The 27,347-nt window shown below is 46.1% G+C and overlaps 1 protein-coding gene across 1 annotated transcript in view; it reads left to right on the top strand.

Moving 5' to 3' along the window:
* The window catches only part of ATP6V0C (ATPase H+ transporting V0 subunit c), a 171,457-nt gene extending 144,403 nt beyond the window's left edge, over nt 1-27,054 (top strand). The window contains exon 3 of the mRNA XM_044089245.1: nt 26,191-27,054. Coding sequence (XP_043945180.1) covers nt 26,191-26,395 — 205 coding nt within the window. The 3' untranslated portion in view covers nt 26,396-27,054. The remainder of the gene's footprint in view (nt 1-26,190) is intronic.
* Nucleotides 27,055-27,347: the final 293 nt, after the last annotated feature.

Here is a 27,347-nt window from a genome sequence, read left to right as displayed (position 1 = left end):
GTCTCCTCTTCCATGACGTCAGGTAATCAGGGGTATAAAACATGCAGTCTACACCATTACATCAGTCTTTCTTGCTGTGCGGTGCCCAAAGCAGAAGCAGTTCGCAAGTGCCTGTCAGCAGACTCTTGAAATTTTCGTTTGAGTTTCAGAACCAAGTCTTCAGCTAAGTACCCCATTAGGGAACCTTTTTCTTGCTCTAAACCAATGTCAGTAAAAGTTAACAATTGTATTTCTTGTGGAAAGCAAATACCTCAAAGATTTTCATTCGTACTGCATTCCTTGCTTAGGCCCAGATCACAACATACCTCGCTGTCTGTTTTGTGCCTTACTCAAACCTCGAAATATTAAGTCTGTTCATTTACGCTTCTAAATATTTTGGTACTCTGTTCAGTTATCCAGAAATGGCTTCAGTAAGCCTCCCGACTACAGACATTCCGAAAAAACGCAAAGATAAGACTGCATAGGTCCAAAGCTGCCGACTACGCTTCTCCCAAGCTTGTTGCCAGTACTCTGTGAGGAGCTTACGCAGCCCTTGATGCCCACTACTTCAGATTCTCTGGTCTCTACTGAGACCCATTCAGAGTCCGGTATGCGACTAGATGTTTCCTAGACCGGAACCTGCGGATGTCTCTACCTTGGATGGGTCAGGAGCCGCTGTGCAGGCACCGGCTTCTGAGGGTGTATTCAGGCCTACTGACTTGCATATTAAACAGATGCCATCTTCTTCCTAAAGGCCTAAAACTCGATCCGTGCCTAGAAAACTGACATCCAGACTGCATGGTCAGGCCCTTGCCTAAAATGATTTTCCTTCTGATTCTTCAGATCAGGACTCTGAAATTTGTTTCCACTGTTGACCAGGATTTACCTTTATCTACCTATGAGGATTCTGATGCAGAGGACTCAATTTCCTCTGCTTCCCCTCCAGAGGATTTCTCTTTTGGTGAAACCGTGCATACTCTTGGAGCATTTTTGCTGGGAAAGCCAGGATTACTCAGACTACAAAAAGAGGCTTGGGGATTTTACTCCTGCCCCAATACAGGCCTTTAGCTATACCTCCTGTACCGGACATAGTTGACTATGCCTTCTCTGAATCTAGCCTGGCCCCTGATTCTTTACCTCATGCTCACAGAAAACCCGATTGGTATTGCAGGGCTCCTGACTAGAGTTCCATTTTAAAAATCCTACTGTGGATCCTGGGACCATTTCTCAGGGACACAAGGGCATTAAGAAGGCTACTACTGCCAGAAATCCTACCCCCTCTGATAGATTCCAGGGCGCTGGATAGATGGGGTAAGGTGGTGTACACTTCTGCAACCTTGGCCATTAGGCCTTAAATTGCCAGTTTCATAGGTTAAAGTATCAGCAGTATATTATTGGATTGCTTAAACAGAAAATGATTATTCCTGATTGTGCTGAAAATAGATTTACAGGATTTAATGCATTCTGCTGAACAAGTTGGAAAACCTACTTTGCAGTGTGGTTTTGATTCGTTCTTGCAGGGCTGCGGTCACTGGGTCTGTACTTGGAAGGCATGCTTGGATTAAGGAGCCATCTTTGCCAGATCATGTTAAGGCTAATTGCTGGATGCTCAAGACTGCCTGTTTGGCGGCAAAGCAGAAGTACTTTAAGATGGAGGAAAAAGCTAAATTTGTGCAGACTGTTAAGAGGGCCAATGCCTACTGAATCTGGGAGGCTGTACTTGCAGGAAATCTAAGAATTGGTACTTTCCTGCCTCTTCCAGGCCTTCAATCCAAACCCAGAACCAGGACAACACGCAGGCTGCAGTCCCAAGGGACTCAGGACTAAGCAGTGGGGGCCTCCCACTTCCAAAGCAGGTAGTAGTAAGACCCCCCCCCCCCATGGTAAACTCTCAATGACTTAACTTAAACCTTCCAAGCCCTGCTCAACTGTTCTTTAGGGGCAAGATTGCCCTGCAGGTAAAGAAAATTGGGAACTCATTACCAAGGACAAATGGGTTTTAAATGTAGTTTTCCAAGGAAGCAGATTCCACTTACACTCCTTGCAACCACAAACGGTTGGCCAAATCTACCCCCAAATCAGTGGGCAGAGGCTCGAAAGCAAGTTCTCCCTTAAGCATCAGGGCTATTCAGCCTGTCCCAGAAGAATGAGGACAAGGTTTCGACTTTTTTTTTCTGGTACCCAGAAAAGACCATTCCTGCCATCGTATCCTGGACCTGTCTATCCTAAACATGTTTTTGGTTATCCCAAAATTCAAGATGCTAACTCTTCATCAGCTGTTTCCTATGCTAGGCAAAGATGCCTGGTTGGCAACACTGGTTTTAAAGGAAGCCTACCTGCACATCCCCAATAAGGGAATTTTGCAGAAGATACCTATGCTTCAAAGCAGGCTGCATACACAGTCAGTTATCTGCACTACCCTTTGGCTTATCTACTGTGGCTTATCTACTGTGCCCAGGGTATTCACGAAGTGCCTAGCTCCAGTCATTGCGTTTTGCAGACAAAAAAATATTCAAATATGCCCATACCTGAACTGTTATCTAATTCAGGCAGAAATCCAGGACATACTGTTGAATCATCTGGCATTTGTAAAGAAACTGCTAAACTCTCTGGGGTACACCATAAACAAAAAATCACATCTTGTACCCTGCTAGCAAATTGTTTCCTGGGAGCAAGCTTGACTACAACTTCCCAGATGGCCTACCTCACGCCAGAGAATCGATATGCAAGACTGCATATGAGGAAACTACAGTGATATCTAAAAAGCCTATGGTGTCAACATTCTCAGGCTCTAGAATCAATGATTCCTATCATACCTTGTCTACAGAGTTCCTTTGGTGGGCAGAGGCCTGCCACCAAAACAAGGGACTGCCATTCACTCTACCCCCTTCCACCCAAACCCTAACGGACACATTGGACTATGCATGGGGGGCTCACTTGGGAAGTGCATTCAGGGAAAATGGAACCCAAGTCAAATGCATCTGCATTTCAGTCAAAGAAATGTTAGCTGTACAAAATGCTCTGACAGCCTTCAAGGACCACATTCTTCCAGGACAATTACTGACTAGTACCACTGTTATATGGTACATAAGCAAGGAGGAACCCACTTGTGCATTCTCTGCAGACTAGCCATGGCTGTGTGGAACATGGCCTTGAGCTACCAAGTGCACCTACAGGCTCCGCCTTGAGCTACCAAGTGCACCTACAGGCTCCGTTCCTGCCAGGAAAACTAAGTACACTGGCAGACTACCTAGGCAGAAATCTCATGGACCCACACGAGTGGAAACTGGAACCAAAGATATTATGCATGTTGGGGAAACAAATGGGGGAGCCCAGAAAGACCAGTCTGCCTCCCCCCAGAACTACCAGTTGGACTAATTCTGCACAAGGACTCTCCACAAACAAGCTTGGAAAAGTGACCTATCAGTTTATGCCTTCTGCCTCTCCTCTCTACACTACTAAAGATCAAACGGGACAAACCAAGGACAATATTGATTGCAGCAGACTGGCCACACCAACACTGGTTACCTGCTCTTGTGCAGTGTCACTGCTGGCACCATGGCACCTGCCTCAGACCCCTACCCTGCTGTCCCAGCAGGAGGGCTAGTTTCTGCACCCACAGCTTCAAACCTTGAACCTGGCAGCCTGGCTAATTACCTGATCTCTCCATTACCATCCCTCAGTAAACAAGTGACTGATGTCATTCTGGAGGCAAGGAGGCCTAGTAGAAAATCCTATGCTGAAAAATGGGAAAGATTCTGTTCCTGGAGCCAAACTCTGGGGATGGGCAAAGCAGCGCCCAATTTACCTCAGATTCTTCAATACTTAACTGAGATGCTTCACAAGGGCCTTTCCTTTTTCCTCCATCAAAATTCATGCCTCAGCCATTTCAGCTGATTACAATACTGAACCACCGGTCTCTTATCCACTGTGTTGAAGCAGTTCCTCAGAGGGGCCAAAAATGTAAGACCACCCAGGAGAGCCCTTACTCCGGCCTGGGACCTCAACTTTGCATTGGAAAAACTCTAACTCTACCTCCCTTTGAGCCAGCTGCAAATGCAGAGTTGAAATACATTCTTGGAAAACAGCCTTCCTTGTAGCCATCCCTTCAGCAAGAAGTGTCTGAATTACAAGCCGTCATGGCAGTGGAGCCTGGTGGTATCCAGTGTGGCCCTTAATTGGTCCCATTTATTTCAACCTTTTCTAATCCACAGAACAAGGGGGAACGATTACTGCACTCATTGGATTTGCACAGACAACTTAGATTTTACTTGGACAGGACTAAACCTCTCTGGAAATCTGAACCGCTGCTGGTTGCATTTGCTGCAGGGGCAGAGGGGAAGGTAACTGCTGCAGGGGCAGAGGGGAAGGTAATTTCAAAGCAAACCATTTTTAAGTGGATAGGCACTGTGTTCATTTCTGCTATAAGCACCATGGAAAACCTACCCCACAGGGGATTAGACCATTCAACCAGGGCTGCATCTACCTCTACAGCCTCTCAGAGGTGTCCCTACCAGGGACATCTGAGAAGCTGCTACCTGGAGTTCTGTACATACCTTCAAGCATTACCACTTAAAATTTTTTGTAAATCCAGAGCTGGTTTTGCCACTGCAGTCTTGCAGGGTCTTATAGCTGGTCCAAATGCTATCTAATTACCTCCTCCCATCCTTAGCTTTGGGAATCTACCCAAATGTGATGACTGCAACAGTGGAGTACGAAGAACATAGTACAGTTGTGTACACTTACCATAAATGTAGATGTTGGTGTATTCACTGCAGTCCTGGTTACCCTCCCTCCAGCCCCCTAACTTCTGTTGACTGTACAGCTATTCTTGTTTACTATGCTTAAAGCTTTTTGGTGTATTTGCTTTTTTGTTAGAGGCATAACCTTGTATAGAATTGCTTCCTATTATGGGGGCACCTGACATCCGGGGCAAGAAACTGTAATGGCGTCTGCTGCATGCTTTATACCCCTGACTACCTGACGTCATGGAAGTTGAGAGCAGCCAACGCAGGACCCAAGACTTTGATCAGGCCAATTGAGGGCTACTACAAGCAGATCACCCAAATGTGGTGATTGCAACAGTGAATACACTCAACATCTATATTTATGGCAAGTGTACATAACTGTACTTTCCATTCCTTAAATTTCAGGTTAAGGAAACTTGCATTCTGTAAATATTACAGGCAGTACTTGGGGAACCATATTATAGGAAGAGTACCTTGAGGTTAAATATAGAGGAGGATGGTCTCTAACTTTTTGCTACATTCTGTTTACTGCCTTTCTGGAATTGTTACACGCTGAGGGGTAGCAAGACAGTAAAGTAGATGTCCTTCAAGAATGCATCTGCAGTCATAACATGTGGGTTGTCCTGCCTCAGGCAGCCCTCGGTCGGCCGGATTCCAAAGTCTGGGTCCGACGTCGGCTGATGTCTCATTTCTCTGTCAGAGCGGCTGGAGTACATAAGCATCAGCCGACGCCATTTTCTTCAGTCTTTCTTGCCGCGCGGTGCCCGAAGCAGAAGCAGTTCGCAAGTGCCATTCTGTCAGCTCCTGTATTCTTCAATACCGAAGTCATCAAAAAAGCTAAGTACCCCGTTGGGGACCTTTTTCTTGCCTCAGCCGATGTCAGAAATTACTGAAAGTTAACAATTGTCTTTCTTGTGGTAAACAAATACCTCATAAGGATTTCCACTCTTACTGTCTCCCTTGCCTGGGCCCAGACTGTGACATCTCGGCCTGTGCTCGCTTCAACAAGCGCACTCTCAGGCACCGGGTGAAGTTCGCTGAAGATTTTTTCGGCGATAAATTTGCTTATACCATGCCGTCGGATCTTCCGACATCGCAAACTCCCAAAAAGCGCAAAGACCGGGACAGACCTCCTCAGCCCGCGTCTACTTCCGACTCACTCCAAAACCTAGCGCGAGTGCTCCGGGTCCCTCAGACTCTCTCCACCGCTCCGAACCGAAGACACCGCATTAGACTACTCCAATTCCAGAATTACTCCGACGCCAGATGTTAAGTTGTCCATCTCGCCTTCATTCTTGCTGGATGGGTTCGGAGCCGACCTCTGCTCCGACTCGGCCACTCTAAAAGCTCGAGAGTTGGTTCCACCGGCTCGAGGCTCCCCTTATATATCCCACAATGCTAGGCAGTATTACCTCAGATCTCGTTTGCCGCTACAGCGATCGAGGTGTTTGGTTTTCTACCGGCTTCAGGTTAGTTATTGAGTAATCTATAGTCTATTTAAACCCCTTTAATTTAACCTATTATAGTTTTTTCCCTTAAATTAGTGGATTTAGACCCTTTTCCTTCTGTTTATCCACAAAGAACTTATAAGTTCTTCCCACAGGCCTTCGGGCCCTTCCATCCCCTTAGTGGAGTGTATGTGTTTTTTGTTAGGGATCTAGAAAAACTTGTGTAAAGTGTAATCGGTGTGTTTGAGTGTGTGTGGTTACACTTTCCTTGACAGTGTCTAAGGACTCTAAGGTCTCAGGCTTCAAGAAGTGTGACTCGTGCTGTCAGAAAATGTCTCTGACAGACTCACACTTCTTGTGTGTACTGCCTGGGACCTTTACACCTGCAGGACTCCTGTGCTGTATGCCATGGCTTCAGCCCTAGAGTCCTGCAGGAAAGAAAAAATAAAGTCATTTTAAGAGGTTTGCTTAAGCCTGAGGGTTCCCTTACTGTTACTTCGGGCAAACCCTCTAAGGCTTCTAGGTCCTCGACTCCAGCTTCAGAGTCTAGGCCTAAGGCTTCGAAACCTCCTGCTACATCGGCTCCGGCTGGAGCCGATGAGTCTCTGACTGCAGCTTCTGTGGTTTCCTCTGCTCCGGCTGGAGCCGAGGCATTGGAAATTCCTGTGTCTGCTCCGATCAGACCATCGGAGCCGACATCTAGAAAGAGGTCTAGGTCACCGTTCCTTGGCTCCGTTCATTCGGCTCCAGCATCTCCCTTGCTGTCTGAACGGAGCCATAGATCTCACTCCTCTAGGTCATCGAGGCTTTCGGATCATGACCTTCAGAGGGTAGTGAGTCGACTTAAGTCTGAGGCACTGGCCCAAATGCTTCAGAGCCCGACTCATCAGTCGATGCTTGACCCTGTCCCTCAAAAGTAGCGTCGGAGCCGATACAATTGTCTTCGGCTCCATCGTCTGCTCCGATTTCTTCCTTGGAAGAATCTCGGCGCCGGACTTCCCTCGTCGGCTCCGAGGGGGTGAGTGGCATCGGACCCTTGTCCGACCCCGCTCTCCCTCTCGGTGCCTCGGCGCTGGTGAGTTCGGCTCCGACATCGGCCTCGGAGCCATCGCTGTCGGTGCAGAGGGGGGTTCTCAGCTTTTCGGAGCGGGGACCTCTGGCTCTGCCTGACAGGGGTGCGTTCGAGGTCATGCGGAGTGTGTTGGAACCTTGTTCAACTCCACAGTCGGCTCCGTCCGCCCCTCCTTCTTCGGTGCCTCAGGTTATGTCTACTCACTCCCTCATCCCAGACCGCAGAGAGCCAGCTCCTCAAGAATCCCCTGTGGGGATCTCTTCCTCTTCCGAGGCCTCTCCTGAATTGGCAGGGGAGCCCCCTAGGAAGAGAAAGTGTAAGAGGAAGCACATAGACTCACCTGAGTCTGTCACCTCTGACACAGATTTAGAGGATTCCGAGGGTTCCCCCCGTTCCCCTTCTGAAGATGTCTCATTTGCAGACATTCTAGAAATCCTGAAAGAGGGGAAATTGGCCAGCCCTTAACCCTTCGGAGGATGAGTCTGTATCTTGAGGCGTTTGGCTCTCGCCCTTCCATCTCCTGGGTGCCCCCCTTGACCCCCTCATGCAGGTGGTAGCAAAAAAGGCTTGGACGGCTCCTGACTCAGTGGATCCCACCCCCAGGAGACCTTCAAAGTTTATCACAGCACCAACAGATAAACAATTTCTGACCAAGGGAGTTTCTGTGGATGCTATGGTGGTAGCTGCTGCCACTAAGAAGGAACTAGCTGATCCTTCGGTGCCTGTCCATCCTCCTAACAAGGAATCTAGGTCTATGGACAGGTACGGGAAGCGGATGTTTTCGTCAGCGACCTTTGCTATGCGTTCGCTGAACTACCTATGCCATTTCACTCGTCTTCAAAGAGATTTGATCAAGGAAGCGAGTGACATGTTGAAGGATCCTACAGCTGCGGGTTTTCAGGACAAGATGAACGCTCAGCTGGCTACCCTAAATTCTATAGCAAACTCCTCCATGTGCCTCATGCGGCTGATGGAGCGAGCAGAGCCGCAGGGACGGGTGTTGCCTTACACCGGCATGCCTGGATGCGGCTATGCAATTTTGCGGACCCCTTTAAAACGTCTTTCACTAATTCCCCGTTTGATGGATCATCTCTTTGGTCCTCAAGTGAAAGAAACCTTGACTAGGTGCGAGACGGATGGCAAAACTCTTTCTGCCGTCTGAGTCCGTTTTTCTACTCCTAGGCCTTACCCCAAAGGCCAGAAAGGTGGGAAAATGTGGTTCCGCAAACAATCTCAAGGGACTTTGCCTGATGCACAGTCTGTTCCCCTCCAGAGGCAGAGGGGGGAACAATGGTAGACGTCGCCCTAGAGGCAGGGGGGGTCCGCAGAACCAGGGCAATCGAGAAACCTTTTCTGATAAGCCCTTCCAGCATCCCTGAGGTGTTGCCCGACTGTCCACCTTCGGAGGCAGTCTGGGGAAGATTGTCACTGTACCCAGAAGCCTGGCAATCCCTAACTCAAGACAAGTGGGTACAGTCCATTTCCGAAGGCTATTCCATTCCGTTCTTCCGTATTCCAAATCAATCAAAAAAAAATCCCTTCCAGATGTTCCACCCGCTCAAAGGGATCAAGCAGCGTTGGAAATTTCAAAGTTGCTTGCAAAAAGAGCCATTCAGCCAGTGCCAGCAGACCAGCAAGGATCCGGAATCTACTCCAAATTCTTTTTGGTTCCAAAGAAAACAGGGGACTGGAGACCCATTTTGGATCTCAGTATCTTGAACAAGTCGGTCAAGAAAACAAAGATTTCGGATGGTCACGCTACAATCCATCCTACCCCTTTTGGGAAAGGAAAACTGGATGTGCTCTATAGACCTCCAGGATGCGTACTATCATATAAAAATGAACAGACGCTCAAGTAGATTTCTCCACTTCCGGCTGGGAACCAGTCACTTTCAATTCAGAGCCCTGCCCTTTGGTCTCGCCACTGCCCCCTGGGTGTTTACCAAATGCATGGCAGTGGTAGCTTCTCACCTGAGACGTCAAGGATTCCAGGTGTTTCCATATTTGGACGACTGGCTCCTCACAGCTCCTACCAAGCATCTTCTTCTGATGGCCAGGGACTACACCTTTCGCATTTGTCAAAAGTTAGGCATATCAATAAATTGTGAAAAGTCTGTTTTGTCGCCTTGTCGTGCTATTACCTTCATAGGCGCAAATCTAGACAGTCAATGCGTACTATCATATAAAAATGAACAGACGCTCAAGTAGATTTCTCCACTTCCGGTTGGGAACCAGTCACTTTCAATTCAGAGCCCTGCCCTTTGGTCTCGCCACTGCCCCCCGGGTGTTTACCAAATGCATGGCAGTGGTAGCTTCTCACCTGAGACGTCAAGGATTCCAGGTGTTTCCATATTTGGACGACTGGCTCCTCACAGCTCCTACCAAGCATCTTCTTCTGATGGCCAGGGACTACACCTTTCGCATTTGTCAAAAGTTAGGCATATCAATAAATTGTGAAAAGTCTGTTTTGTCGCCTTGTCGTGCTATTACCTTCATAGGCGCAAATCTAGACGGTCAACATGTCTGCGAGGCTAACAGACCAAAGAATAGCAGACATACGCAAACTGGTCTCCCTTCTCTTCCACAGCAACAGAGTCAAAGCCATATTAGTTCTGAAAGTATTGGGGATTATGGCGGCTGCTATCCCTCTACTTTTATTAGCCAGATTCCACATGAGAATCCTTCAATGGATGCTCTTCACACAATGGTCATACCAACAACTTCCGATGTCCCACACCATTATGATTACGCAAGCATGCAATAATCATCTTCTTTGGTGGATGTCTTCCCCTCAGCTCTCCCTGGGAAGACCCTTTGTTTCTTCCCCTCCGGTTGCTACTTTGACAACGGACTCCTCCCTGATCAGGTGGGGGGGGGCATTATCAGGGCAGATGGCAACCAGACGAATGCCACTTGCATATAAATGTTCTAGAGATGAGAGCAGTGCTTTTAGCGTTGCAAGCCCTTCAAGACTCTCTTCTCTTGGGAACGATAGCAATCCAGACGGACAATATGTCTGTAGTGTGGTATATCAACAAACCAGGCGGAACCAGGTCCTATCCCCTATGTCGAGAAGCACTCTGACTGTGGCAATGGGCGATTTCTTCTCAGCGTTTACTGATAGCAACGCACATCCCCGGGAAGTCCAATCTAATCGCGGACAAGTTGAGCAGAGCTATCCTCATGCCTCACGAGTGGTCTCTGAAAGAGTCTATTCTGGAGAAAGTTTTTCTCAAGTGGGGTCAGCCTTGCTGCGACCTTTTTGCTACTCCCCAAAACAGCAAGTGCAGAGATTATTTCACCCTATTCCCGTTACCAGGCCAGCCCAGCAGAGACGCTCTAGTCCAAGTTTGGCCCCGGGGACTTCTGTATGAATTTCCTCCCTTCCCACTAATCTCTCAAGTGATACAGAAAGCTATCGCTCAGAAGGCCTCATTGGTCCTCATTGCTCCTTACTGGCCTCGACAGGTTTGGTTCCCCTTTCTTCATCAATTTCTGTTGGAGCAACCTTGGCATCTGGACCTAGTTCCAGATCTTTTGATCCATCAATCAGGTCAGTTACATCGCTCCCTCCCCTCTCTGAACCTCACTGCTTGGTTCCTCCAATTCCAACCTTAGCCAGGCTTCCTCAAATATCTCACTCTGTTCGAGATATTTTGATAGCTTCCCATAAATCTTCCACTAGGAAGATTTATCTTAGTAAGTGGAAACGTTTCGCCTATTGGGCTCAAGGAAGGGACATAGATCCTTTCACTGCTTCCATCCAAATAGTCCTTGAATTTCTAGCCGAACTCTTCCATGCAGGTTCATCGCCTTCTACTCGTTCAATTGGCAGCTATTTCTAACTTTCATGTGGGCATTTCATATTCTGCCATCATGTCTCAAGCTTTGCAAAGCTTTTTTGAAGGGAGTTTTTCTTCTCAGACCTCCTATAAGAAATCCTCCTCCTTCTTGGGACCTTAATTTAGTTCTCACATCTTTTGATTCTCCCCCCTTTCGAACCTGCAGCTTCCTGTTCATTGAAATTGCTATCCTGGAAGACTCTCTTTCTGGTAGCCATTACTTCAGCTAGAAGACTTCATGCACTCAGCAGTCTACCACCATATCTAAGTTTCATAAAGACAGGGTGTCCTTACGAACCAATCCATCCTTTTTACCTAAAGTAGCCTCTGCGTCTAACCTAAATCAAAGCATTGACCTCCCTGTGTTTTTTCCTAACTATTCTAACAGGTCTGAACAAAAATTGCATTGGCTAGATGTTCATCGTCAGTTAAGGTATTATTTGGATAGAACCAAACAGATCAGAAAAATTGACCAGTTGTTTGTCTCTTATGCAGAAGGCAGAAAGGGACTTTCAGTTTCGAAGGTATCACTCTCCAGATGGCTAACATCTCTGATTTCTTTTGTTTATGAAATTAGACACCAAAAGCTGCCTAACAAGCCTAAGGCCCACTCCACCAGAGCTTTGGCTACTTCTATAGCCTTCCAAGACAGGCTGCCTATTGACACCATTTGTGCAGCGGCTACTTGGGCTACTCCTCGCACTTTCATTTCTCATTATAAGTTGGATTTAGCTTCTAGACATAGAGCTAATTTTGGTTCCACTGAGTCTGTTCCGATAGGCCACCCGGGACAAGGTGCTAGGGACGCGGTCCCATCCAGCAAGAATGAAGGCGAGATGGACAACTTAACATATAGAAGTTATGTTCTTACCATAACATTCCATGTTAATTGTCTTCTCGCCTTCTTTCTTGCATCCCACCCTCCTTCCCCCTAGCCTGGACAGACCTAGAGGAGTTTGTGACCTCTTTTTCTACCACCTCTATTGTATATAGGTATATGCTATACTATGCCTTTCATCAGGTTTCAGGTCACATTCTTCCCTTCCAGAGGTGGGTTTTTCCTCTTTTCCAGTGGTTCTGGAGTTACTTTTTGGCTGGGCCTAGCTTACAAACGAGATCTGAGGTAATACCGCCTAGCATTGTGGGATATAAGGGGAGCCTCGAGCCGGTGGAACCAACTCTTGAGCTTTTAGAGTGGCAGAGTCGGAGCCGAGGTCGGCTCCGAACCCATCCAGCAAGAAAGAAGGCGAGAAGAAGACAACTAACATGGAACGTTATGGTAAGAACATAACTTCTATTTATCAATTTTCCTCCAGATACCGAAACCGAGGAAATGCCCGAGACCATTGCTGTAGACAAGGTCACTCCTGCATGTGGAGCTGCCAGGCCCCCCATGGCCATGTCTATTAAGGCCTACACTAGGGCTAAGGCAGCCAGCAAAACAAAGCATATTACTTCTAAATCCTTACCTCGGCCTACTCCAGACACACAAATTATGTCCATGGCTGCTGATTTAATTTCCATGATTAGAGGTTCACAGGCCCATCCTGAGAGGATCCCAGCCTCCTTCTGATAAAAGGCCCCGGGTTGAACCCTCTGACCCTACTCCTTCAGATGAAGATTCTGAGGGCTCTGTCGACTCTGATAGCCAGGAAGAGCTCTTCCAGACCTATGAGGACTCGGATGCAGAAGATTCCATCCCCTCGGCCTCCCCTCCTAAGGATATTTCTTTTGGGGAAGTGCTGCACTCCATGAGGGAACATTTCAAGTGGCAAGGTCAGGAATATTCTGATTCTAGGAAACTCCTTAGGACTTTTCTTAAGAAGCCCCAGCACAGGCCCTTAGCTATTCCTCCTGTACTTGATGTTCTGGATGATTTGTATTCTAATTCTAGTGCTTCCCCTGATTCCCTTCCTCCTGCTCCAGCCAAGCCAGACAGGTATTACAGGGTCCCAGAAACTCATTCCCATTTATTCAGGGCCCATACTGCTGATTTGGAAACTATTTCACAGGGGCCTAAAGGAGTTTCAGCCTCCACCTCTAAAAATCCTTTGCCCTCCAACAGGGAAGCTAGGTCATTAGAGAGATGGGGCAAAAAGGTTTACACATCCACTACCTTATCTGAGAGCTTTAAATTGCCTTTTTCATATGTTACAATATCAGGATTATCTGTTAGAAGATTTACAAAAAACATTAGCCACTCCTGATCCTTTAGACTGGAAGACTTTGCAGGAAGCTGTACATAACTCAGCAAGTTAGCAATCGCTTCCTGCAGTGTGGATATGATGCACTGGAAGCTTCATGTAGGGCAGCTATGACAGGGGCAGGCATCCGTAGACATGCTTGGTTTAAAAGATCAACCTCTACCAGATCATGTAAAAGCAGAACTTCTGGATGCACCTTTGGAAAAGAACAAGCTTTTTGGTGCGAATGCTAAGGATGTGTTAAAGACCATCAAAGAAAAGGCAAAATCAGTTCAGACGGTGAAAGATTTCCTCCAGGTTCAACCCCCCAGATTCAGTAGGAATTGGCCTTCAAAAAACTGGTCCTTTCCTAATCCAGAAAAGTTTCAAAGGGGTAAGAACAGACGTGGCTGAGAGAGGCCAATACAGAGGCCCTTACAGGGGACGACAATGGCAGCCAGGAAACCAAAGAAGTGACGCAGGGGTTTCACCTGCCCCACAACCACAATCTCAATGACTTTCCTCTACTACCGCCTACCAGGGAACAAATAGAAGCTCCCTTGGGCGAGAAATTATCTCTGTTTGCAGAAAATTGGCACAGACTGACAAAGGACAAATGGATTTTGGACATTATAGACAGAGGGTGCAGGTTTCATTTTCATACCTTACCAAGAAAACAAGGCATGCCAAACCTACCACAACACCAGAGGGCAAAGGCTATCAAGCAAATCACTCTGACTCTGATGAAAGCGAGTTCCACAACAAGAACAAGATCAGGGGTTTTACTCAAGACCGTTTTGTTCCAAGAAAAGAATCTCAATGGAGACCAATACTGGACTTGTCCACATTAAACACCTTTCTCATAGTACCAAAGTTCAAAATGCTGACTTTACAGCAACTCCTTCCCATGCTGGGCAAGGGGTCTTGGCTGATTACTCTGGACCTCAAGGAGGCATACCTGCATGTCCCTATCAGACACAGCTGCAGAAGATGCCTCAGATTTCTTGCAGGGCCAGAGCATTATTAATTCTCAGCATTGCCATTTGGCTTATCTACTGTGCCCAGAGTATTCACAAAATGCCTGGCTTCAGTAATTGCTCATTGCAGGCTCCAGGGGATACAAATTTACCTGGACGACTGCCTCATACAAGCGGACGACAAATTGATGTCGACAAACCTGGATTATGTCATACGATTACTTCAAGCTCTGGGATACAGTCAACTTTCAAAAGTCAAGACTGCAGCCATCCCAGCAAATCTTCTTAGGAGCCAAACTAGACACAGCCTCTCAGATGGCTTACCTGACAGAAGACAAGCAAGAGAAGTCATCTCATTACTTCAAAGGTTTAGCAAAACTCACCCAGATGACTGCAAGGGGATTCCTACAGGCCCTGGGTTACATGGCATCCTGCATTCTTCTGGTTCCATTGGCAAGACTACACATGAGAAAGCTTCAATGGTACCTAAAAAGCATTTGGTCTCAACACAGCAACAACTTGGAGACAATCATACCGCTCATTCCATGCCTACAAAAGGAATTCCTATGGTGGGCCTCGGTGAGCCAGGCAAACACAGGTATGTCATTCAAAAAAACCACATAACAGACCATGACCACAGACGCCTCAGACCTTGGATGGGGGGCGCACATGGAAGGCAGGTGTATACAAGGACAATGGACTCCAAAGGAAACGCATCTGCATATAAACCAAAAGGAAATGCTGGCAGTAATGCATGCCATCGAGGCCTTTTAACACCAACTCCAGCAAGGCCATTTACTGCTACAGATGGACAACACCACTGTGATGTGGTACATAAACAAGCAAGGGGGCACCCACTCTTACCCCCCTTTGCAGACTGACAACGCATCTTTGGGAGAAATCACTGAGCCTAAACATCCAGTTACAATCCCAGTTTGTTCCAGGAAAAGACAATGTGTTGGCGGACAGCCTAAGCAGGAATTTCACAGATCACACGAGTGGAGGTTACATCCGAAGGCCTTCAGACAACTCACTTCGACATGGGGCAAGCCAGAAGTGGACCTATTTGCCTCTCACCTCAACCATCTTCTACCAAAATTCTGCACAAGGACATACCATCCAAAAGCTTGGAAAATAGATGCCCTCTCATTCAACTGGAACTCCCTAACAATCTATGCATTCCCACCTCTGCCACTGATGACCTCAGTATTACTAAAGATCAAAGCAGAGACCCAAGGGAATCATAATAGCTCCGGACTGGCCAAGACAACACTGGTACCCACTACTACGGAGCCTATGTCACACCAGGAGGTGGGCCCTTCCCCAATGGCCTCTACTTTTGACAACACAATTTCGAAACAGTGCATCCAAGTCTTCAGACACTGCAGCTAACAGCCTGGGAGATCCCATAAATAACTTCTCTCCAAGGAAGTTCAGCGGATACTAACAGAGGCTCAGACCATCCACCAGAAAGGTTTACTTAGGAAAAGATTCAGCAATTGGAATACCAGCAAGGGACATGATGCATCATTGTTTAACATCCCACTCATCTTGGAATATTTGGCAGATATGTTAAAGAACGGCCTCTCATATTCTTCCATAAAGATGCATGCATCTGCTATTTCAGCTAGATACAACACTGATCCTCCTGTTTTTTCACACCCTTTACTAAGGCAATTCCTCAGGGGAATCAAGAACATTAAGCCACCAAGAAAGGCCCCAGTGCCAGCCTGGGACCTCAATTTTGTCCTAGAAAAACTGACTCTACCTCCATTTGAGCCAGCAGCTACAGTTGACTTGCAATTTCTCTCATGGAAGACAGCTTTCCTGTTGGCAATTACCTCTGCAAGAAGGGTTTCGGAGCTACAGGCCCTAATGGCAATACCTCCCTTTATTATTTTTCACAGACAGGGTTTCATTAAGGACTAACCCTACTTTTATGCCAAAGGTGGTTTCTAGGGTTTCTTTAAATCAAGCAATTCATCTGCCTGCTTTCTTCCCCAATCCTGAGAATAAGGGGGAAAGACTGTTGCATACCTTGGACATTCACAGACAACTTCGATACTACCTGGACAGAACCAAGGCCAGTAGGAAGTCTGAACAACTTACGCCCCTGCAGTCCAAGGAAAAGCAATTTCAAAACAGATTATTTCATTATGGATTGGACATTGCATCAGATTCTGTTATTCCTTTCATGGAAAGACTGTTCCAGCCAATGTCAGACCACATTCCACCAGAGCTACGGCCACCTCTACAGCATTCCTAAGAGGGGTGCCTACCAAGGACATTCTAGAAGCTGCTACATGGAGCTCCGTGCATACATTCTCCAAACACTACAATCTCCCTCTATACTCCAGATCCAGAGCAGGCTTTGCTTCGGCAGTCCTGCAGGGTTTGATTGCCACACCTTCTTTTTCCTAGAGCATTCCTCCTCCCCCAGCTAAGCTATGGTATTCTACCCACGTTTTGACTGCAGTTGCATTCTTGAAGGACATAGTACAGTTTTGTACCTACCATAAATGTAGATGTCCAATAGACATGCAACTGCAGTCGGATTTTCCCTCCCTCCATACCCCTCTCTGCCTAGGGTCCACTCCTATCCCTGTTACTCTTTGCTGGGGATATCTGTTATGGTGTATTTGTTTTTATTGCTCTTTTATTTGTTTGGAATCTTTTGTCTTCCAATTTGATTACAGCCTTCCTTGGAGGGCACCTGGCATCTGGGGCAAGAAACACTGAAGAAAATGGCGTCTGCTGATGCTTATGTACTCCAGCCGCTCTGACGTCGGAGAGAAATGCGACATCAGCTGACGTCTGACCCAGACTTTGGAATCCGGCCGACCGAGGGCTGCCTGAGGCAGGACAACCCACATGTTATGACTGCAGTTGCATGTCTATCGGACATCTACATTTATGGTAGGTACAAAATTGTACTTTTCTTTTCCTGTGGAGGCATTTGGCAATGCAGAATGCAACTGTGTAGCACAAACTGTCAGCCTCATTTACACATTTTCTACATGGGGGTCGATGTCCTGTTAAGTCAACTCTTGCACGCTTGCTCTTTTTCAGTGCTATACTTCTGCCTTCACCATGCATGCCTGACTGTTGCAGGTCTTCTCACATAATCCATCCACCTCTTTGCTGAACGTCCAGGTTTCCTCTTTCTTCCTGCCATCCCAAATCTCAGATTGTCTTTAAGTGTCCAAACTGTTGTAATCTTTGTTCTCTGTTGTAATCTTTGTTCTCTCTTGCAGTTGAAGCTATTTGTCTGTCCCACACTGCATCATACCTCCCTTCTCAGGCACTTCATTTCTATCACCTGTAGATTCCACATCTGTTCGCTCCCCAGGTTTCTAATATTGGCTGCACCACTGTCTTGTAAATCCTTACTTTTCAGCTTCTTTGGCATTTTGTCATTCACTACACTGGAGACTCCAATTGGCTGCAAACCCCTCTTTCTGTCTTTGGCCTCTTCATTCAATCTCCCTTCTCAACCACCCCACCCGATACTTGCAGCTATTAACCTGAGCTTGTTCTAATATCTCCAATTTGCTGCCATTGCCACTGTCTTATCTATGCTTATTTTCATCCTATGTGCCTTCAGTTTTGCCTTCCGTTCCCCTATCCTTTTGCTGAAGTTTTTGCCCAGAGTCTGCCTCTAATAACCTAGATCAAAGTTGCTCTATGCAGGCTGTCTCCTCTGACCTGTTTGCTAATGTAGTATGAGAAATAGTGGTATCCCAAGCTTATCTGGACGTGTAGTACGACCTTTGTCTGCCAGCCATTGGATGTTACACTACTCTGGCTGATATTCATTATGATCTGTTCAGGTACCTTGCTTTGGCAAAGTTGCTGGTTTCAAATCGAAAATGGTCATGTCAGATATTCATCGTGCATATAGCTGCAGTCATTACAGATGGGTTATCCTGCCGTCAGGCGGGTCTTCGGTCGGCCGAATTCCAAAGTCTAGGTCCGGCATTGGTTGTCACTTCCCTGAAGTCAGTGCAGCAGGTGTATAAGGCAGCCAATGCCATTTTCTTCAGTCTTTCTTGCTGTGCGGTGCCCGAAGCAGTTCGCAAGTGTCGGTCGGCCAGCTCCTGAGACTTACGAAAGTATTTCAGCCGAAAGTTCGCCCTTCACTATTTTGGCAAAAAAGTTAATTATGTCGTTGGATACTCCGACTAAGTTCTTTGCAAAAGACGCAAAGATGAGGACCGACCATACGAGGTCCAGGCCGACTACCGGTTCTCTCGTGCTCCGCAAGGTGCCTACGCAGCCCCTGAGTACTGATGACACTACATTACCGGTGTCTTCAGTACCAGAGGTCGCAGGCTCCTTGATCCCCATTCTTACTGCAGATACCGACTCCACTCTTGGCGGGGAAACTCAGAATTTAGACAGGCCTGCCATTTCTCAAGGTGTCTTCAGGCCTTCCTCTATTAAAGCTTTCACTAAATCTAAAGCGGCCATGAAAACCAAAAAACAGGGTCCTCAGACCCCCTGTCAAGGCCCCATGCCTAAAAAAAAACAGATGCTTAAAATGGCTGAGGATTTGATTACTCTTATCAGGGGTTCTCAACCCCCCCCCCCCCCCCGACAAGGCCCAGATTAGAGGAAGACTGCCCTTCCTCAGATCAAGCTTCTATTACCTCAGAACATTCTGAGGACCAGGATTATGCCTATTCTCCATTCGAAGACTCTTATGCAGAGGAGTCTATTCCCTCAGGCCCCCCCCCCCCCCCAGGACTACTCTTTTGGGGAAACACTGCATACATTGAGGGAACACTTTCACTGGGAAGGCCAAGATTACTCAGATTCCAAGAAAATGCTCAGGGAATTTCTTCTGCTCCCCCAGCATAGGCCCCTGGCTATCCCTCCTGTTTTAGATATATTGGATGATGTGTACACAAGCCAGCCTTAATCCAGATTCTTTGCCTCCAGCTCCTGTTAAACCAGACTGGTATTACCGGGTTCCTGATTTTCACCAGTTCCTATATAAAAGCCATACTGCTGACCCAGAAACTATTTCACAGGGTCCCAAGGGAATTAAGGCCTCTACTGCTAAAAACCCATTACCTTCAGAGAGATTCCAAAGCTTTAGAAAGGTGGGGGGGGAAGGTGTACACCTTGGCCACTTTAACCATGAGGGCATTCAACTGTCAGTTCCATATGTTAAAGTATCAACAGTTTTTGTTATCTCAGTTGAAAAGCAAAATGACACAACCGGAACAACCAGATTTAAGAGTTGCAGGATTTGTTGCATGGTGCAGAGCAAGTGGGTAAACATACCTTTTGATGCTTTAGAGGCCTCCTGTAGAGCTGCTGTTGCGGGGTCTGTTGTACGTAGGCATGCTTGGCTCAAAGAGCAAACCTTACCAGATCATGTCAAAGCTAAATTATTAGATGCACCTTTTCAAAAAGATGTATTGTTTGGTGTTAAAGCTGAGGAGGTACTAAAGAAAATGGGAGGAAAAAGCAAAATCAATGCAAACAGTGAAAGATTTCCTGCAGGTACAACCTCCACGTTTCAGCCGAAACTGGCCTTCAAAAATTGGTCCTTTCCAGCCACGGACATACTTCAAAGGGGCAGATACAGACGCCCTAGGGGTAGAGGGCAACCTCTAGGATCTTCAGAGCCAGACAGTGGCAAGCACCAACCCCAAGAGGTGGAGATAGATCTGTCATTTAGAAAAGACGCAATGACTTCCCCCTACACCTGCCAAGCAAAGCTTTAATGGCAGCACCTTTGGGCAGAAAACTGGCATTCTCAAAATGGCATATTACAAAAGACAAATGGATTCTGGACATTATAGACAGGCTACAGGTTTCACTTTCACACCCTTCCAAAAAATGAGGCATGCCAAACCTGCCACAAAATCAAAGGGAAGAGGCGCAAAAACAAATTTCAGCTCTCATGGACATGAAAGCGATTCAAGAGGTACCTGCAAAAGAACAAGGTCAAGGGTATTATTCCTGGTACCAAGGAAAGACCAAGATTGGAGACCTATCTTAGACCTATCCATCCTAAACGCATATCTACAGGTGCCAAAATTCAAGATGCTCACATTACAGCAGCTAGCATGGAGTCTTGGCTGGTAACATTGGACCTCAAGGAGGCATACCTGCATGTCCCTATCGGACAAGATTGCAGAAGATACCTCAGATTTCTTGCAGGTTCAACCCATTACCAATTCTCTGCATTAACCTTTGGCTTATCTACTGCGCCCAGAGTGTTTACGAAATGCCTGGCATCAGTAATCTCCTTCCGCAGACTACAAGGAATACAAATCTACCCATATCTGGACGACTGCCTGATCCAAGCGGACAGCAAGGACATACTACTGCAGCACCTGGCATTTGTAATAAATTGAACTTCCTGGGATACACAGTCAACAAAGAAATCAAAACTAATACCCTCTCAACAAATAATTTTCCTGGGTTCCAGCTTGAATACAACAACCCAGATGGCCTACCTCACGCCAGACAAGGGCAACTGTCTCAGTACTTCAGCAAAATGGCAACTTTCACCAGGCTAACTGCAAGGAAAGTCCTGCATGCTCTGGGATTCATGGCATCTTGCATCCTACTAATCCCATGTGCAAAGCTGCATAAGAGGAAACTTCAATGGTACCTAAAAAAAAAACTTATGGTCTCAACACAGCCACAGCTTGGAAACAATTATACCACTCATTCCATGCCTTCAAAAGGAATTTTTGTGGTGGGCTCAAGCTTGCCAAAGAAACACAGGTCTCCCTTTCTGTGTACCTCAAGCAACTCAAATCATCACAACAGACTCCTCAAACTCAAATCATCACAACAGACTCCTCTGACTACGCCTGGGGAGCACACATGACAGATCAGTGCATTCAGGGAAAATGGTCCCAAAAAGAGAAGCACCTACACGTCAACCAAAAGGAAATGCTAGCTGTGCAAAATGCTATTATGACCTTCAAAGACCTACTGCATCCAGGCCAGCTATTGATAAGAAAGACAACACCACAGTGATGTGGTACATAAACAGACAGGGGGGGAACTCATTCATATCCCCTGTGCAGGCAAGCCATGACCCTATGGAACACAGCACTGGAATTGCAACAACTACATAGGTTCATACTAGGCTATCTGCCCTAGGGCATTTATAAAGCCTAGCCAGAATGTGTTTGGCTTTCGCCACCCAGTTTAAACTTATTTTGCTATGCCCTTTTTCGAGGTTAGTATACTGTGCCTCTGTCTAACAGTGACAGAAGTGATATCAGGGGTAAACCTATGATCTCCCATCCACTCATCAAGATTCCTCTTGAAGAGTCAACGGGGGACTCTGCCTCACCTGGACTGGGATTTTATTCCATAGTGAAGGGAGCCTCTGGGTTATGAATCTGTCCCTCCAGCATGTCCTATTTATTTCAGTGCTGAGGTTCAAGTCTCTCTAGCGCGTAGCTTGATAGGATTTGGATTTTCTGAGGTGCAGCATGTCCATTAATTCCAGGTTGGACATGGCTTTATACGTCCGGCACAGATCGCCTCTGAACAGACGGTATGCCACTGAGTAGAGCCGGAGTTTCTTTAACCGAGCAGCATATAGCATCTGTTTGAGCCCTTTGATCCTCTTCGTGAGGTACTTTTGGGGTCTTTCCAGTTGCTGCAGGTGTCTGGTAAGGTACATCCCAAAAGGGGCATTGTACTCAATTATGGGCCTGATGAGGGGATGAGTAAAGAGGCACGATGACCTCCCCTGATCTAGATGCGAATCCCTTCATGATTAGGTGGGCTATATTTTTTTCTAACCCCTTTGGCCACATGGTTGTCAAATGAGAGATTGCTATCAACTTGGGTCCCCAGGTCCCTAATTACTACTCCTGTACTTAATGGATTACCACCTATGTGGTAATTTGTGGGCACTTTGTTTTTGCCAAAGGGGGTGACTATACACTTTTTAGCATTTAGCTTGAGGCCATGGCTCTGAGGCCCTTTTGGAGGATGCTTGTGTCTGCTGGAGAGTCTATTATGGCGCCCAGTTTGCAGTCCTCTGCAAACTTGGTCAGCCACAGTCCTTCCGTGTTGGCCTGTACCTCTGAGAAATATATACCAAACAAGAGAGGTCCCAGGACTGAGCCTTGTGGGACACCACTTGTAACTGGTTTGGAGTCTGACATGGCTCCAGCAATTCTAACCATGTGGGTTCTGTCCTTAGCCAGTTTGCAATCCATCTAGTGACATTTAAGCTGGTGAGCTTATCTATAATGCCAGAGTGGGGTATTGTATCGAAGGCTTTTGCGAGGTCCAGGTAGGCTGTGTGGACCACCTTCCCCTCGTCAATGGCCTTGGTGACTGTTTCAAAGAAATCAACCAGGTCTAAGAGGCAGGATCTGCCCTTAAAGCCGAACTGGGTAGGATCCAGTGTCTGTAGGTCCCCAATATCTTTGAGGTCCATGATGATCCTTTCCATAGCTTTGCAGACCAAGCTAGGCAGGCTTATGGGGCGATAGTTTCCAGGATCCGTTGAGGCCTCACCTTTATGGAGAGGGACCACTGTTGCTGTACGCCACTCTTTGGGCACATATCCTGTAGTAAGGCTGAGATTGAACAGTAGTTTTATGTTTGGGTTTAGCTCTTCTTGGAGTTCATGTAGGACGCAGCCCAGGACACCGTCTGGTCCCATTGATGCTGTGTTTTTTGCTTTGGAGAGGGTGGCTCTTACCTGAGCATCTGAGATGTCAGGGGGGCAGCACTCTACTGGGATAGATATTTGCCCTTTTGGTGGGAGGGAGTTTGCGCTGAACCTGTCAGCTAGGATGTTGGCAATGTCTGTGGGTTCAGTGTATTTTTTTGTCATTTTGGACTAATTCTGAGCATATCTGGGAATTGCCACCTAGGTTCCTAACATAACTAAAGAAAGCCTTGTGATTATCCTTAGTGTCCTGTGCAATTTAGGCACAATTCCTGCCAGGGAAGGAAAACTCACTGGCAGACAACCTAAGCAGAAATATGACTGATCCACACGAATGGAAGTTGCATCCTCAAGTTTTCACAAAGATAACTCTGGCATGGGGACAGCCAGACATAGATCTCTTTGCTACCCACAGAAATTACCAGTTGAAAAATTTTGTTCAAGGACCTATCATCCACAGGCCTGGAAAGTGGACGCACTCTTTCAATTGGACAACATTGACAGTCTATGCCTTCCCGCCTCTTCCTCTGCTGCCCAAAGTTCTATTAAAGCCAGAGCAGAGAGGCCGAAAATTATTCTCATTTCTCCAGACTGGCCAAGACAACACTGGTATCTGCTCCTGAAGAGCCGGACACATTCCCCACTATGGATCCTACCTCTAGTCCCTCTTCTGTTGTCCCAGCACAACTACAAAACCCTTCACAGCCAGCTCAAAACCCTAAATCTAGCTGCATGGAGAATTCCTTTATTTCCCAACAGACTCTCCTCTCCAAGGAGGTGCAGGATGTCATCTTGGAGGCCAGAAGACCTACTAGAAAAGCCTACTCTGCCAAATGGAAACTATTTTGTGCCTGGAATCAAGAAAAGGGCCAGAATCCTTGGGTAATAAATATACCTCAAATTTTACAGTACCTAGATGAGATGCAGTGGACTTTCCTTCTCCTCCAAGATCCACGCTACAGCCATTTCTGCACAATACAACACAGGTCCTCCTTTATTCTCTCATCCTCTCTTAAGGCAGTTCCTCGGAGGGGCAAAGAATATAAAACCCCCAAGGAAACCACCAGTCCCTGCTTGGGACCTCAACTTCGTATTGGAAAAGCTGACCCTTCCTCCCTTCGAGTCAGCTTCAACAGAACTACAATACTGTCACGGAAAACAGCCTTTCTTCTGGCTATCACCTCAGCACGCAGGGTTTCGGAGCTACAGGCCCTCATGGCTGTGCAACCATTCATCATTTTCCATCAGGACAGAGTTTCCTTACGAACCAACCCTACCTTTATGCCAAAGGTAGTATCCAGTGTAGCTTTGAATCAGACTATCCACTTGCCTACCTTTTATCCTAATCCACAAAACAAAGGGGAAAGACTACTACATTCCTTGGACATTCACAGACAACTTTGTTACTATTTGGACAGGACAAAGCCATTCAGGAAATCCGAGCAACTCTGTCCTATGCTACAGGTGCTCAAGGAAAGGCCATTTCCAAACCATTTCAAAATGGATAGCCCACTGCATATGCCTGTTACTCATTTCATGGAAAAACTGTGCCTGCATGCATCAGATCCCACTCCACCAGGGCCACAGCTACCTCTGCAGCCTTCCTCAGGGGGGTTCCTACCAAGGACATTTTGGAAGCAGCCACTTGGAGTTCCGTGCACACTTTCTCCAAGCACTATCACCTTCCACTATACTCTAAATCTAGAGCGGGTTTTGCCACAGCAGTCTTGCAGGGCATCCTCGCTCCTCCTAGTTCCTCTTAGTGCCTACCACCCCTACTTAGCTTTGGGATTATTCCCATCTGTAATGACTGCAGCTGTATGCACGATGAACTTAGTACAGTCTTGTACCTACCATAAATATAGATGTCAGAGTGCTCATACAGCTGCAGTCCAGGTTACCCCCCCTCTGTCCCCTCTTAGGACAGGCCTTATGACAAACACCTCTATCATACAACCTATTTGGGATATTCTTTTATGGTGTATTTGATTGCAACTACTTTTTTTGATTTATCTATTTTGCATGTTTGCATAACATTATGTTTTGCCTTCCTTCTGGGGGCACCTGACATCTGGGGCATGAAACTGAATAAAATGGGGTCGGCTGCCTCTTATACCCCTGCCGCACTGACGTCAGGGAAGAAGCTACTACAACCGACGCCGGACCTAGACTTTGGAATTTAGGACCCGCCTGACTGCAAGATAACCCATCTGTAATGACTGCAGCTGTATGAGCACTCTAACATCTACATTTATGGTAAGTACAAAACTGTACTTTTTGCAGTATCTGTATTTGCTGCCATTTGTGAGAAATGGGACTGCTTTTGTATGTTTTGGGGGTCTTAACTGCAGCTCAGGGTCTTGCAATTCTAAGAGATTCTCCCAAACAGGTTTATGGGCCGGGTTTTTTTTTTTTCTTTTTTTTTTTTTTTTTTTTTTTCCTTCACTGTTTTAATCGTGAAAATACCTACCTTCTATGAATTGGATTTATGGTTTTGAGTAATTCATGAGGCTTCTTAAATACAGTCTAAATTTGTGAGTTCTAACTGGGTGCATTAATCTGTTTAGCTCACTGTTCAATCTTAAATTTTAATTTTTTGTCCTAATTTTCTGCAGTTTGCTATCTTAACTGTTCAGAATTTTCTAGCATCTTAGACATTTTAAAAGCCCAAAATAAGTAGCTTGAACAAGTCAGTTAATGTAGGGTGCTAATGGAAAAGCTCCACCACCATTTTAAGTTTGTAGTACAATTTCATTTTATTTTTTTGGGAGCTTTTCAGTCATTTTCTTTATTGAAAATGACTATTCCTAGTCGGGAGTTTCCTAACGGGCAAATGTAAAGTTGTGACCTGAATTTTGATGCATGAAAATTCAAACAGTTGGTGTTTGAAGTGTATTGAGTGGGTAACTATTTGAAATGTGAGCCCGTCTGCCTGAAAGGCAGATTTGCATACAATACGTCTGTGATGAGCATTTCTTAATATTCTCTCTTCTTGGAGTCATGGTGATCTGAGTTGATTATATATACAAGTTTAGGGGGGGGGGGGCTTACATTTGAGTTTTTTTTTTCTTGTCAGTAGTAGACCTTTCCAGTGCTGGCATTTCAGTACGCAGCTGTACTGAGTGTTGTGGGTGGTGTCCATCTAATGCAGGTAGCAGCTGATATTTGAAAACCACTTTATGATCTGTACACATGCACAGGAAAGTTAATATTTTTGGCTTGCCATAACCCGGGAATAATTGGATTAATTCATTTCTTTTTTTCTCTCCACAGGAGCTTCCTACAGTTGGGTGCTGGATTGAGTGTGGGCCTCAGTGGCCTTGCAGCAGGCTTTGCTATTGGAATTGTAGGCGATGCAGGTGTGAGAGGGACGGCACAACAACCTCGGCTATTCGTTGGCATGATCCTGATTCTCATTTTTGCAGAAGTCTTGGGGTTGTATGGCCTGATTGTTGCCCTGATCCTGTCCACCAAATAAACCATGCACAAAAAAAATCACTGGTTTATCGACACTTTAAAAATAAAATGAGCTCCTAAATTATAATGGTCTTAACTCCACAATGTGTACAGTCGTCAATCTGATAGTTGACCTCTTGTAAATGCGCAGTGTACATTAGTGATTTTTGTCTGTTATGTGTGTATGTAGGTGTTTAATTTGGGAGGATTGCCTGGAATTTAACACCCCCCCCCCCAACCTTTCAGTCCCATTCTTCAGAGCCTTTGGGGGGTGATCTGTAAGCTGGGTTATGCCATCAAGGAATATTCTGTGTATAAATATAGAATTGTAATTTTTCATTTTTTATTTATAAAGACTTGAAATGTTAATACATCATTATTGGAGGAACATTTGAATTCTGATGCAGTGTTTATAAATATATCCATTAGTCTGGTTGAACATGTTATCTGTAAGTACTCAGATTTTTTTTCCATTTGGCTGTAATTGGTCTAGAGGTTGCTGTAGTGTCTGGTACTGGAGTGAAAGTTCATTTTGTGTTTTTTAATATGCAAATGTTCCAAAACACTTGTAACTGTTTTCCAGTGGTTCTGATATGCCTTGACATCAGAAATGTGCACCCACTGTTTGGGCTGTGCAGATCTGATGTTTCCAAATAAATTTCCTCTGTTTACTGACTGGTACTTTTGACTCTGATTTATTTTTTCCATGTATTACACCAGGCTCTGTTCCTCTAATGCATGTGAAGTTGAAAGTATTTATGGAAGGCTTTGCATTGTGGAATATGGAGTCTGGCCAGGTGAGTTTCGACTTTCCACTGTTGCAGTGAGGCATTGCAAAACCTCTTTCCATGAAGAACCATGCTGAACTTCTAGTAATACTGTAAGTGCTTTTAAAAGGAGGAGAAATGGAAAAAGGTTTCCAGCTGGGCAGAAGTGTCAAATGTACAAGATGGGTCAACAGAGCTGTCCCTGAG

Source organism: Protopterus annectens, chromosome 12.part0 (genome assembly GCF_019279795.1).
Source record: "Protopterus annectens isolate FY-2018-M chromosome 12.part0, PAN1.0, whole genome shotgun sequence".
In the NCBI taxonomy this organism is placed as follows: domain Eukaryota; kingdom Metazoa; phylum Chordata; order Ceratodontiformes; family Protopteridae; genus Protopterus; species Protopterus annectens.
Note: the sequence above shows the minus strand (reverse complement) of the source record. Positions and strands in the feature narration are given on the sequence as shown.